Source organism: Nuphar pumila, chromosome 10 (assembly GCF_984573655.1).
Source record: "Nuphar pumila chromosome 10, dmNupPumi1.hap1.1, whole genome shotgun sequence".
Classification (NCBI taxonomy): domain Eukaryota; kingdom Viridiplantae; phylum Streptophyta; class Magnoliopsida; order Nymphaeales; family Nymphaeaceae; genus Nuphar; species Nuphar pumila.
In genome coordinates, this window is record NC_143258.1 from 90,207,463 (window position 1) to 90,220,545 (window position 13,083).

At 40.3% G+C, this 13,083-nt stretch overlaps 1 protein-coding gene across 1 annotated transcript; it reads left to right on the forward strand.

The window, feature by feature from the left end:
- The first annotated feature begins 3,666 nt into the window (after positions 1–3,666).
- LOC149827299 (TMV resistance protein N-like) lies at positions 3,667–10,613 on the forward strand. Its single transcript, XM_090019263.1, has 6 exons — positions 3,667–3,786; positions 3,932–4,632; positions 6,373–7,474; positions 7,678–7,977; positions 8,073–9,845; positions 10,021–10,613. Exons 2-6 carry the CDS (start codon positions 4,058–4,060, stop codon positions 10,378–10,380), a joined length of 4,110 nt encoding a protein of 1,369 aa, XP_089875389.1. The 5' UTR covers positions 3,667–3,786; positions 3,932–4,057; the 3' UTR covers positions 10,381–10,613.
- Positions 10,614–13,083: the final 2,470 nt, after the last annotated feature.

The following is a 13,083-nucleotide window of genomic DNA, read 5'->3' on the forward strand; positions in this document are numbered from 1 at the left end:
CTAGATCTAGATCCAGACCCAGATCCAAACCAATAATGATCGGGTCTCGGGTTGGATCCCACAATTCAAACCTAATCTAGATCCAGATCTATAAAAAATTTAGTCAAATCTAAATCCTGGGTTCAGTCTTTTAGAATCAAACTCAAAATCGGAACCACAAATGGGTCTGGGTCAAATCTGAATCCTTAAACCCATCTAGATCCAGACTCAATCCAAACAAGACACGGATCGGATCTGGACCACAACTTGATCCCAATTCAGACTCGATCCATACAAGACCCGTGTCGAATCCAGGAACTCGACTCGAACCTGGTCCAAACAGAACCCGGTCAGATCCAAGAACCCGACCCAAAACCCCAAATGGATCTAGGTCCAACCAATCTGGATCAAACCCAGACCCAGAACCATAAATGGGTCCAGGTCAGATTTGGTCCATCGATATGGGTCCAGACCCGATCTATCTGATCCATAATGGATCGGGTCCTGGATTGGGTCCTCCTGTAGATGAAGATACGATACCCGATCCGCCCGCACTGGGTTCGGATTGGGCTGGTTACTGGGTTCAAGTTCACGTCTGGACCCGGCCCACGCAAAACCAATAACCTCATAAAATCTGAATGCTTTCGATTTTTGAGAAACCGAAAAGCTTAGACTACCCATGTCGCCTTGTAACTTCAGGCTACCACCGGCGACGGCGACCCTATCCTTCCTCCCCCCCCCCCCCCCACACACACACACACCGCCCCCTTACAACAACAACCCGATCACCGACAGATGTTGGCGTAGGTAATGTTTACCTTATTATTATTATTTTTATATGCATTTGTCGTCAGGGCTGATGTCACCACCAACGGCCAGTCAAAGCTGCCGAAATTCCTAAGGAAAGTGTCCAGGATGAGGAGTAGTACCCGCTCTCATCTCTTAAGGGAGACTTTCAGGCCACATGATTGAGCTCGATGACTTATGCATGTATAATACATGCATTTGATGTTATTTAAGTTATGCATGATATTTTAAGCGTGAAATATGACTAAATTCATGACATTTATGATGTATATTCATCAAAATTTATATGTGCATATAAGTTGAAGGATGAGTTTATATTTTTGATCATATAGTACATGTTCCGTCATGAATATAGATGCATTATTATGTATGAATGGGCATGCTCCATAATACGAATATATTTACAGTAAAAGGTATCGATTAACTAACTCATGTAATCACCAAAGTGATTTGAGTTGGGTTAATTGAGGATTCTTTGGACCATGTTAAGATTTGGTATTATAATTGTATGTGACTTTATAAAATAATTATTCTACCCAAAGGTAGGTCATTGTGTTTAGAATTCACATATGGTGTAATAGTAGATGTGTATATTAGCCCATGAAACATGTTTGTACCCAAAGGTACAATATTGAATTACCTCTGATTACATGATTTACTTGTTTCACCAATTGAAGTCAATTTCTTATGAATTGAGAGGATGAAGCAATTATAAGTATTATAATTTCTATCAAAGTGGAACGATAATGACTCAATTATGCTTCTCCCAGAAAAGATGAATACTAAGAGGTCTCATATTTACTTTCTCAATATGAATCTCGTATAAAGCGATTAATCTCTCACTCATACGGAGAATTGAACAACCGCTCTAAAGGCTGTCAGAGCGATTGTTATATGAGAAATGAGAAAAGTCAAAAGAATGTCTATGAGAAGTGGGAGTGCTCGAATAATCTTATCTTGCTTTTGCAATCGCGAGTGGCTAAAAATATTGGAGGTGTCATCTTTCACTACACGATAGTGAAGGAATTTCTAAAATTTATTTGAGCAGAAATTATTGATTTTATACGATATTTTATCTATGGCCATATGAATTAGAAGCTTCATTATGGATCTTAGTATAGTGGACTCGATTGAGAGGCTATTAATGATCTTATGTGATAATAAAGTTTTCGTGTCATTTTTTAATAACAACAAAAGATCAACCTTATGTCGACACATGAAGTTAAAGTACTTTATTATTAAAAAAAATTTAAGAATAATCTAGTATGTATTGATGCAATTAGTATAAAGAAAATGATTGTGGTTAACCTTATTAAAGGGCTAACATTAATATTATATTCTCAACATGTAAAAATGATAAGTCTATTTGATTCCTTTAGATGTATGACAATATATTATGGCTATATGTGATCACATTTGTGAAGCTAAATTGATTCTCTATGGCTTTATATATTGTTGATTCTACATAAATGATCCCTCATTTGGTTAGAGAGAATAGCAAAATAACAATATTAAAAGACCAATTGAATGTATCAAAAACTAACATGTTTATAAAGGTAATCTTAATATGCTAAAACACTGAAAATAAAATATATTGTAGTGCATGTCTCTATGACTCGTATGATTTATTCTTATGACTCATATGATTCATTCTGGTGAACCTTCGTGAAAATTGAATCAAGATAATAGTAAAACCTTGATAAAGTTTTTTTTTCATGTTATTGAGTCAAGTGGAAGAATATTAAAATATAGATTGAATCTAACCTCATATGACTTTATTTGACATGAGCACATCCTAAGATGGCATAACTAATGAGAGTTACAGGCAATTGCCTATGCAATAGTGGTTCACTACACGCTTAGGGTATGGTTGCTTGATGAAAACAATAAAAGAGTGTACTATTTTTCTTTATTTTGGGTTCAAGGTCCTGCTTATCATCAACTTGATAGCTTAAGCTCATCGTAGGCATTGATAGGCTGAGGAGAACACTAAGGACCAGTGCATGCCAATTTCATATATGGCATCTACTGATATGCATTTTTATTTTTACATTCCTATTCCGTTTTGAACAATGCCTAATGATTTGACCAATGGTGGTCAGTGTTAGCCTTGTCATTTTCTGGGTTATAGATGGCAAAAAAAATGGCCGGCCTTTCTTTTCTTTTTGAGTTTTTTTAGTCAAAAACTTGGAAAACCAAGTTTTTTGTCAGCCAATCAGTCAAAAACTCAGATTTTTTGGTAAACCAGATTTGCCAAAAAACTTGATTTTAGGCAAAAACCTAAGTTTCTCAAAACCCAGGTTTTGCCCTCTGTCATCCAACGAAGCTTAAAGATTTATCTAAATTAACAACTCAAAACAAAACGAAAAAAACAAGTTATGAAATCAACTACAACAATACCAAGATTTTTCACAGAGAAAACAATCTTTTACAGGTTATGTGGGAAGGACAGTAGGTGGGAAAGGAAGTTTCTTGTTAGCTTTCATTCGTGTGTCTCGTCAAACAAGACAGAAAGTAAATTAAATGAACGATTTAACAGAGGCTCTTTTTATTCTTTTACCCCAGCTGATAAGGTCAAGGGACCTTGGATGCCGTCCATCATCAGCACTCAAAACCTATTCGTACAAAAATTTTCCATGCCATCACTTTCAAAATGAAGAGCATCAATGGCTGAAATGTGTCCAGAACAAGATATTTTTGATGGGTTGTGCTTTGCGTGACTCGGACGCTTTGTAAAGTGCTTGGAATCGGGCCCATCACTAGATTTGCACCGATTTTTTAGTGCCGTTCATTTTGATGATGAACGGCATTCAAGGTACCTTAGACAGTTGACCAGATCTGCTCTCGATCTACATGATGATAGAGCCCAACGTTAGCAGTATGCTGGTTTTTCTTTCCTTTTGAGAAGAACCACTGTGGCTTTTGTCCCTCTTCATCATTCAAGTGGTTGTGCGTCGTCTCCTGATAAATGCCATCTGCACAGATGGATGGGTGAATCAGGTATTGCTCTCGTCCCATCTTCTTCCTTTCAAATTCCTCTGGTTTCAAAGGTTAGAAGGACAATCTATACTGATTTGGTGCCAAAGAAAAGGAGATGAACGTGCTCTGCTTCTTGCTTCTAACCAGCTACCTCTACAAATTTCAGCATAAGCAATAATAGCTCCTCTTTGTTCCCTACCGTGAGTGGTATTTTTGCCGTCCATTGAGTTGCTACAAGCATTAAGGACAGAGGTTCTAACTTTCTGCATCGTCCTCTTCAACACGAGGAGAAATGAAGAGATCAGGGCCGGATATTGGTCGCAATCATTCTTCCAAAACAAGGAAAGGTCTGAACGGAAGTCCAAAGGGAGGCATCTCTGTTATTCAAGAAACAGAACCATCATCATCTGGAGATGAAGATGGATTCGAGTTTGATGTATTTTTGAGCTTTAGAGGCGAAGATACCCGAAGGGGTTTCACCGGCCATCTCTACGAGGCCCTTGAGCTACGTGGTGTTTCTGCTTTTATAGACAATCTTGATTTAGAAAAAGGTCAAAAGATTGAGGAGCTATGGGGTTACATCGATCGGTCCAGGATCTTTGTGCCCATCTTCTCAAAGGGCTACGCGGAGTCGAAATGGTGCTTGAAAGAGATTTCCAAGATGGTGGAAAGCAGGAGACTTATCATTCCCGTATTTTTCGATGTCGAACCTGCGGATGTTCGGAAGCAGAGTGGGCCTTTTGCACCTGATTTTGAACGGTATAAAAACGATAAGGAATTGGACCAAGAAGAGGTGAACCAGTGGAAGTGCGCCTTGAAGGAAGCAGGCAGTATCTCTGGATACCACCTCAAGAATGACACTGATGGGTACTCTCTCTCTCTCTCTCTCTCTCTCACACACACACACACACACACACACACACACACACACAATGTCGTTCGCCAACGATGGGATCACCTTTTGGGGTTCTATACGCCTGGCAGAAAACAAGATGGGGGTCATAGTTCGGGTGAGGCCTTCATTCAACCGCTATGGATCCACAAAGCTGTAAGCTATGAGATCATTTGGTCCCATTCTCACGGAAAACTTTTTGGGAGCAAATGCCTGAGGGTATCACTACCAGAACTTCCATATCAATCACATTTCAATAATTTGTTGGACAAGACCTACAGGTGCTGAAGGTGAGCCGTGTTCCCTATGCAAATCAGCTGCCCAGGTATCAATAACACTATCTTCCTGCGGATTAGAGTAGATCAGATTTGCAGGGTTGCACAATGCGCAATCTTCTGGGAAGAACCAAACTCAATTGTTAAAGCTTTGCTCAAGCTTGTTCTTTTGCTTAAACAAGTCAAGCTCTCGTAAAATCTTAAGCTAGTCTATTTTTATCAAGTACTTGGACGCAATACTTGAGCTTGTTCAATCTTTAATAATAACTAGCAAAGTTCAGCGGCCTGTCCCCTAGAAAAGGCATGTTTAAATATGAAAAAATCCTCTTTTCATCATAATAAGTAGTTTAAATGTGAAGATTCTACTCTAGATTTATCAAAGAATATCTTTTCTAGGGAAATTATGCCCTCTGTTTTTGGCTTTTGAGAATTTGGAAAGAGCCCACTCTAGCCAGTCTAGCTTTGACATATGGGGGTTGGACATTGATTTAGGGCCTGGATGTATCAACCGAAATTATTTAGATTCAGATGACTGGTCCGGATTAAGGCCTTCTAAATCTTTGATTCTATGATTACAATAATATACAACTTCATAAGAAAATGTTTCTTCTTCGTTAATGACCTGCATGAACTTCCTTCTTTCATTAATATTGCATCAGAATTAACAGAAATAATATTAAGGTCGACAACTAAAAGAAAATATGAAGTTCAACACTGCCTTTGCATAGAATAATAATGTGTTGTGTCATTTGGTAGTATTTCCTTTTCATGCTTGAGCCTTAACAACTTAAAATTAATGTAAATTCTTACATTCTTCTTTAAGGCTGTGCAACTTTGCTAAATATCATAAGTTCAACATCTCAAGATTAAAAAAAATTGGCTCAATGAAAGTAAAAACTGTGAAGGAGGTTATACCCCGCAAATATCACAAACATAAATATAAGCCCTACGTGAAAAAACTATTTTTAATCTTTAATATAAAAGGTATCCTTCTTATGAGCGAGTCTCCTATTTTGCAGTCCTGACACCATTTGTTGCTTATAGGCTCATTTGTTGCTGAATAAATCAAGTGTCACTATTAGTATCACTATTAGTAAGAAATGTGAAATGTAAAAAGTAAAAGCAAGAGTTTTTTTTTTATCACGAGAAATCTCGCACGGATCTCTTCATTTGAAATAGGATGGGTTCTATCATACATTCAATCCTAGCCATCCAATCAAATGGTTCTGCTGGATGGCTAGGATTGAATGTATGATGAAACCCATCGTATTTCAAATGATGGGATCCGTGTTCAGCCGAAGCAAGGAAAGCTCCGGGTGGGGCCCCACGACCACCCAGGGTTTTCCTCACTTAGCGAGGGTTCCTCGTCATAAAAAAAAAACTCTTGCTTTTACTTTTTACACTTCACATTTCTTACTTTTATTTTGGATGACCTTGCAGGCATGAGGCAAATCTAATTATCTGCATTGTTGAGAAGGTGCTAAGTGAACTACGTACCATTCCTTTGCAAGTTGCAAAGCATCCAATTGGCGTTGATGACCGTGTTGAGGATGTGAAGAACCTTCTGAAGATTGGAAAAGAGGATGTACATATGATTGGAATCCAAGGGTTAGGCGGCATTGGGAAGACAACAATTGCCAAGGCTCTCTACAATGGTTTGTTTGCTGAGTTTGAAGGTAGTACTTTCATTTCAAATATAAGGGATGTGTTTCAAGAACACAAAGAAGAAGAGTTACAAAGGCAACTCATTCGTGACATCTTAAAAGATGAATATTCATCCATAAGTAACAGTGAACAAGGAAAAAGCATGATAAAAAGCAGAATCATGTCTAAGAAGGTTCTAGTTATTCTGGATGATGTTGACCATACAGATCAACTACAGGCATTAGCTGGTGAAAGAAATTGGTTTGCCAAGGGAAGTGTTATATTCATCACAACCAGAGATGAGAATGTACTAAAAGAGCATGGTGTGAAAGAAAGTGAAATTTATAAGGTCAAGGAACTAAGCTATGATCATTCACTTGAATTATTTAGGCGGTATGCTTTTAGAAGCAAGCAACCGGAGAAAGAGTTTCTTGAGCTGTCCAACGAACTTGTTAAAGCTACTGGAGGGATGCCCTTAGCCCTTGAAATATTTGGATCTCTTTTATTTTTGAAAACAAATATAAAAGACTGGAAATCGACATTGGCAGAGTTAAAAAAAATTCCACACAAAGACATTAAAAAGAGGTTGATGATAAGCTATGAAGGACTCGAGGAAAAAGAGCAACAAATATTTCTAGACATCTCATGTTTTTTTATTCACCGGTGTAGAGAGGAGGCTACTTTTATGTGGGAAGCTTTTGACCTTTTTCCGGAATCTGCCATTCAAGTCCTCCGAAGCAAGTCTCTCATTGATATGGACGATAATGGGGAGTTCACGATGCATGATCTTGTCCGAGATATGGGGAGGGAGATTGTTCGACTAGAAAGCATCAGAAAGCCTTGGAAAAGGAGTAGGCTATGGCATTCGGATGACATATTTCCTCTCTTGCAAAAGAAGGTAGTAGTCTCTCTCTCTCAAGTGCCTTTGTACTATTGAGAGTTCGGTGGTAGACTGCAACTTGTTGATAGTTCGCTCGTAAGACTGCAACTTATTGATTTTATTTGGCATAATCGTGGAGACTTTGGACACCGTGGAGCAGCGGGTCGAGTATGGTCGACTACACTATATCTGACCTAGAGTTATTCATTCTTCTCTTTCAGGTACCAGGGATTGTCGATGCTGAAGGGATCCATATCATTGCAGGTAAAGAAAGACATCTCAATGCTCAATGCTTTGAAGAAATGCCCAATCTCAGTTTTCTTCAGGTTATGGGTGTCAACTTACGAGGCAGATTCCAGCGTTTTCCTACACATTTGAAATGGTTGGCATTGATTAGTTGTCACGTCGAGTTGCCACCATCTGACTTTGACCTTGAGAATTTGGTAATCCTTCGTCTATGTGGCAGTGGCACTAGTATGATGGCCCAGATTCTTATTGAGGAAACCTTACTGAGAAGAAAGGTCAGTATTAGGTGGAGATATATACCTCTTTGTGAAATTTTAGATTGTATTTTTTCTCCAAACTGAATTTTAAACAAAAAGAAAAAAATTTGCAGGCCTTTGATCAATTGAAAATTCTCGATCTAAGTCGCTCAGAAATAAAAACAAGTCCTGATTTCACCTATACACCCTGCCCGTATTTGGTGAAATTGATACTCCGTGGCTGTGAAATGTTGACTGAAGTTCATGAATCGATTGGGGAACTTCATAACTTGGAGTACTTGGCTTTGGATTGGTGTGCCAAACTTTTCTCTTTGCCGGAACAATTGTGGGACATGGAATCGCTGAAGGAGCTTCATCTTGACGAAACAAGCATAGAGGTCATACCTGACTCGATAGGACAGCTTACAAATCTATGCATGCTATCTTTGAAGGATTGCAGACGCTTGAAAGTGCTACCTGATTCCATTCAAAGTTTGGGCTCCTTACAACAGCTTAGAATGGATGGAATTGGCTTGAACGGATTAGAGATTAATGCGTATAGAATGGGCAGGGTTCAAGTAAGTGCTTCATCTTGTGAGTTGCTTGTTATACTGCCCGATTTCTTCTGTGAAACAATAGGACGACTTTGTTTAGTTGATCATACAATGGAAGAGTTGCTTGATTCTGTGGTACGACTGAAAAACCTTGAGTCCTTGTCATTAAGATGCAAGAAACCCAGAGCTCTCCCTGACTTCATTGGGTCGTTGGTAAGGCTCAAGGAATTGGAACTAGATTGCGTGAACCTCGAAGTTGTACCTGATTCGATCGGGCAAATGAAGAATCTTGTGACCCTTAAAGTGCAGTCCGAGAGACTCAAAGCTCTACCTAACTGCGTTGGGTTACTGGCAAGGGTCAAGGAATTGAAATTAGAGTGTGTTAATCTAGAAGCTCTACCTGATTCTTTTGACGGATTGGAAGGGCTTGAGACCTTTAAACTGCAGTCCAAGAGACTCGAAGCTCTACCTGATTGTATTGGTTCATTGGGAAGGGTTAAGGAATTGAAACTGGAGTGCATGAACCTTGAAGCCTTACCTTATTCGATTGGAGAATTGCAAAGCCTTCAGATCTTGGAAGTCAAATCTGAGAATCTCAAAGTTCTACCTGATTCAATTGGACGGTTGGGAAACCTTCAGAGGTTATGGTTGGAGTACTGGAAGGAACTAAAGGCTCTACCTGATTGGATTGGGTCACTGGGAAGACTTCAGGATTTGTCGTTGAGTGGTTGGGAGAATCTGAAAGACCTACCAGCTGCCTTTCTGTCACAGTTGACATGTCTGTGCTCTTTAAACCTGTCAAGAACTGGAATCACTGAAATCCCTCAGCACCTTGGATGCCTTCAAAGTCTGAGAAAGCTAGATATAAGCTATACTCCCAAGGTCATGTCTCCTTCTGGTTTGTCTTACCTCACATCCTTGGAGTGGTTAGTTGTCCATGAATGCAACTGGCTGGACGGTGCGCTCCAAAGTGATGACTTGTCCAGTCTCTCATCTATGAAAAGTTTGGACTTAAGTTACAGCAATTTCTTCAGCCTACCTTCCTGCATAAGCAGCCTCCCTTGCCTTGAGAAACTTTATTTAATCAATTGCAATAGGCTTCAGTCTCTTCCTCGACTTCCCTCTTCCCTACACAGGCTTGATGCTTCTAGCAGCACCAATCTGAGAACAATATCAGATGTTTCAAGCTTAACAAAGTTGGAGCATTTAGATCTCAGTGGCTGTCGGCTGCTCGAGGATGTTTGCGGCCTTGAAGATATTGCACACCGCTTAAAAACTCTAACTTTGCCTGGCCCTGAAGATTTGATTGGGTGTAGCCACCTTAGTGACGATTTCAAGAACAGGGTGCTTAAGGTATTATACATGCTCACCCTCCTTGTTGTGGATTCTACAAATAGCAATGTTTGTTTTGTTTACTTTGTGGGTGATTAGCTGACGGTCTCTCTACATAATTCCATTAGAAAAACATTATTGGTGTAAGTTGCCTCTTGGATTGTTGTTGTCATTGATGATCCTCCGTTTGTTACAGGAGGCAACCTTCAAGAGTTTGGAGACATTTAACATATTATCAGGCGGCCTGGTCTGTGGGGCACCTGCGGGTCTCCAGCAGCTAGCTTTCATGCTTCCAAGAGTGCTCGGTCGTAGGGTGACAGATGCATATTTTTCCTTAGACAAGGTCTCATCACCCATCCACGTAGCTGTTGTGGCAGCAGGCGAAGGTATAGTCTTTGAGACCACAGAAGTCGAGCATAGTGATTTCTTATTTCAATTCAGTTTCTCTGATGAGATGAAGGCGTGTTTAAGGGAGAGGGAGGGTTGCCACGCAATACAGGTGACTGTGGATGTGTCACAAGTGACAAAGGTTTGTATGTGTTCTTGGTGGGAATAACCAAAATGAGAGGATCTAAAGGCTTGAAGCAACTACCAAGAATTTGGACTTAAGAGCTAAACAAAAGCCCTGCGCTAACAGTTTGTGTTTGAAGCACCTGCTCTTCCCCAAAAATAAATGAAAAAAAAAAACTTGTTCCATTTGGTTTTCACATTTCCAGCCCAAAGGCTATGTCACTTCTTGGCGTGAGCAGACTTCGGAAAACAGAATATTACAAAGTTCAGCGTTTTCTATGTTTTCTCTGTTTCTGGTTTCTTCTTTTGCCGTATTTCTCCTTCATGCTGCTCTTTACTGATCTCTTACAGGCTGACTTCTCATCATCTCTCTATTTCTTGCGCTCAACGTTTCCTATCTGTTAATAGATCTTTCTGTACTCCTTAAACACACACACACACACACAGGAACAAAGGAAACTAGAAGCCAGAGGCTCATCATCCCACTGCAACCCAAGTCACTACAAGACCATAATCTCTACGTTCACGTGCCTGTTTTTTCTGGATGAGATACGTTCACATATCCCTTAAATCAGCAATTTACTTAGAATTGATGATTTAACATCTCAACTGAAAGATGACAAGATATTCACGACTGAAGAATGGCAGAGCAACCTTTGTACAAAGATGATGTATGTGCTAAATTGACCAGGGCTCAAGTGGAGCCAGCACCCTGCCGGGCCTGCTCCATAACTTGACAATATATTGATGACTGAAGAATCGCAGAGCACACCTGCCTGTATAAGAGAGTGAATGATATCATATATTTTTGTTAGGACTAAGCTTATGATTTCATCATTTAAAAATGTCTCCTCTGCTACGTGAGAGGGTATCAATGGGTCGGGTTTGACCCCCCGACCCGTACCAAACCCTATAAGCTCAGGTTTTGGGGATAAAGAAGGAGGTCCGATTAAAATACAGGTCTGATCCAAAGGATCCGATTAATATATATGGAGCCAAGTATCGTTTGAGAAGTTTCATACCAGACTCGGGGCAGGACCCAAGTTTCGATTAAGATCCACAAATTTTCAAATGTAAAAAAGATAAAAAATATTATTCTATCAGGTATGGTCTGAGTCTGGTTCATGTAATCCTTATAGTACCTGGGTATGGTTTCTCTTGTAGTAGACCTGACTGGACCCGAGTCCAGATCCAGTACGAGCGCCTCAAATCAGATCTGTGTCTGGTCTCACCTGAACCCAGACCAGATCCGACCTGTTGACACCTTTACTACGTGACATGCTACACAGCTCCGAGTGGCTTCCTAGGCTTTCCACCTATGTTTTGAGTTCCGTCATGATTTCCAACCCATCATCTTCAGATCCATTTCATTATGAGACTAGAACGCAACTCATCCACAGGTGAACTTCAAAGTGCTTGCTCTTTTCAACGAAAAATATGCAGTGCTCAAAAATATTCGCTTCCTTATTAGGTCTATGCCTAATACGGCTTGCTTTGACTTGGCTATGTTCTCAAGTAGCGGTGTCAACGGGTCTGGTTTACCCGGACCAAACCCTATAGGGTCCCGGCATGGTGATAAATAATAAGACTCGGGTCTTGACCCGAAGTCCGATTAATACATGGATTTGGGTATAATTTGTAAAATTTTATACCAGACCCCGGCCCGACCCGAGTTCTGATTAAGACCTGCAAATTTTCAATATAAAATTGATAAAAAAAATATTATTTTACCAGGTATGGTCCAGGTCTGGTTCATGTACTTCTTATCGGGCCCGGGTATGGTTTCTCTTAAAGTGGACCTGATTAGACCCAAATCCGGACTCGATACCATACCCAAAAATCGGTCTAATTGTGATTCTACCTGGGTCCGAACCAAACCCGACCCATTGACACCACTATTCTCAGCGAAGGAATCGAACGAGAAAGCCATGTCTATTGTCCCGGAGTAGATCTAGTGATCATAAAGTACTCGGGCCACACAAAACACAGAAAATAGTTGTGCATGTAGTGACACAGAAAATTGCTATGCATGTGTAGGGATATCAGGGGAACGGGGCCCTGCCTCGCCCTATTTGGACCAAGGATGGAGGACATGAAACGGAGATGAAGGCAGGGATGAAGGCTAAAATCAAAACCCGTGTGAGGATGTAGGCGGGGATGGACTTACACTTCCCCCCCTCCCCCTGCCCCGTCCCCATCTCGATCCTCGCCTTTGCCCCACTCCGCCCCATCCCTAATCCTTCAGTGGACCAAGGGAGAAACAGGGCTCTGCCCCGCCTCATCCCGTTTGGACCGGGAATGGAGGTGGGGATGAAGGTTAAAATCAAAACTTGTGCGGGGATGAACGTGGGGATAGAGGGCAGGATTTTGAGATGAGGAAGGGTGGAGACCTTGTCCCGAGCCCCCGCCCCAGTCCACTGCCATCACTATGCATGTAGCGGTTTTCTGTTGTTTGCATGTTAGTGATATGATTTTCTGTGTGTTTTGTAATTGCTGTCCGCATAGTGATCTTGTGTGTTTTTTTGTGTGATACAAAAAATTTCTGCACACATGAGCACTTTTTCTGTGTCTTGTATGTCTCCGGGCAATGTTGTCAGTATCGTTGGGAATTAATACCGGCCCAAAATTGATATGAAACAGCCTCTCATTAAGCTTATTTTTCAAAAATATTGCTTAAAAATAGTCAAAATAGTCTTTATTGTTTTTTTAATAATTTTTAATATTATTTTAATGTTTGCTGAGACGTGAC

Coding starts and splice junctions, on each gene's coding strand:
- LOC149827299 (XM_090019263.1), top strand. CDS start 4,058: ATGAAGAGATCAGGGCCGGATATTGGTCGCAATCATTCTTCCAAAACA. Junction 7,978..8,072: donor AAACCTTACTGAGAAGAAAG/GTCAGTATTAGG, acceptor AAAAATTTGCAG/GCCTTTGATCAATTGAAAAT. Junction 9,846..10,020: donor TCAAGAACAGGGTGCTTAAG/GTATTATACATG, acceptor CGTTTGTTACAG/GAGGCAACCTTCAAGAGTTT.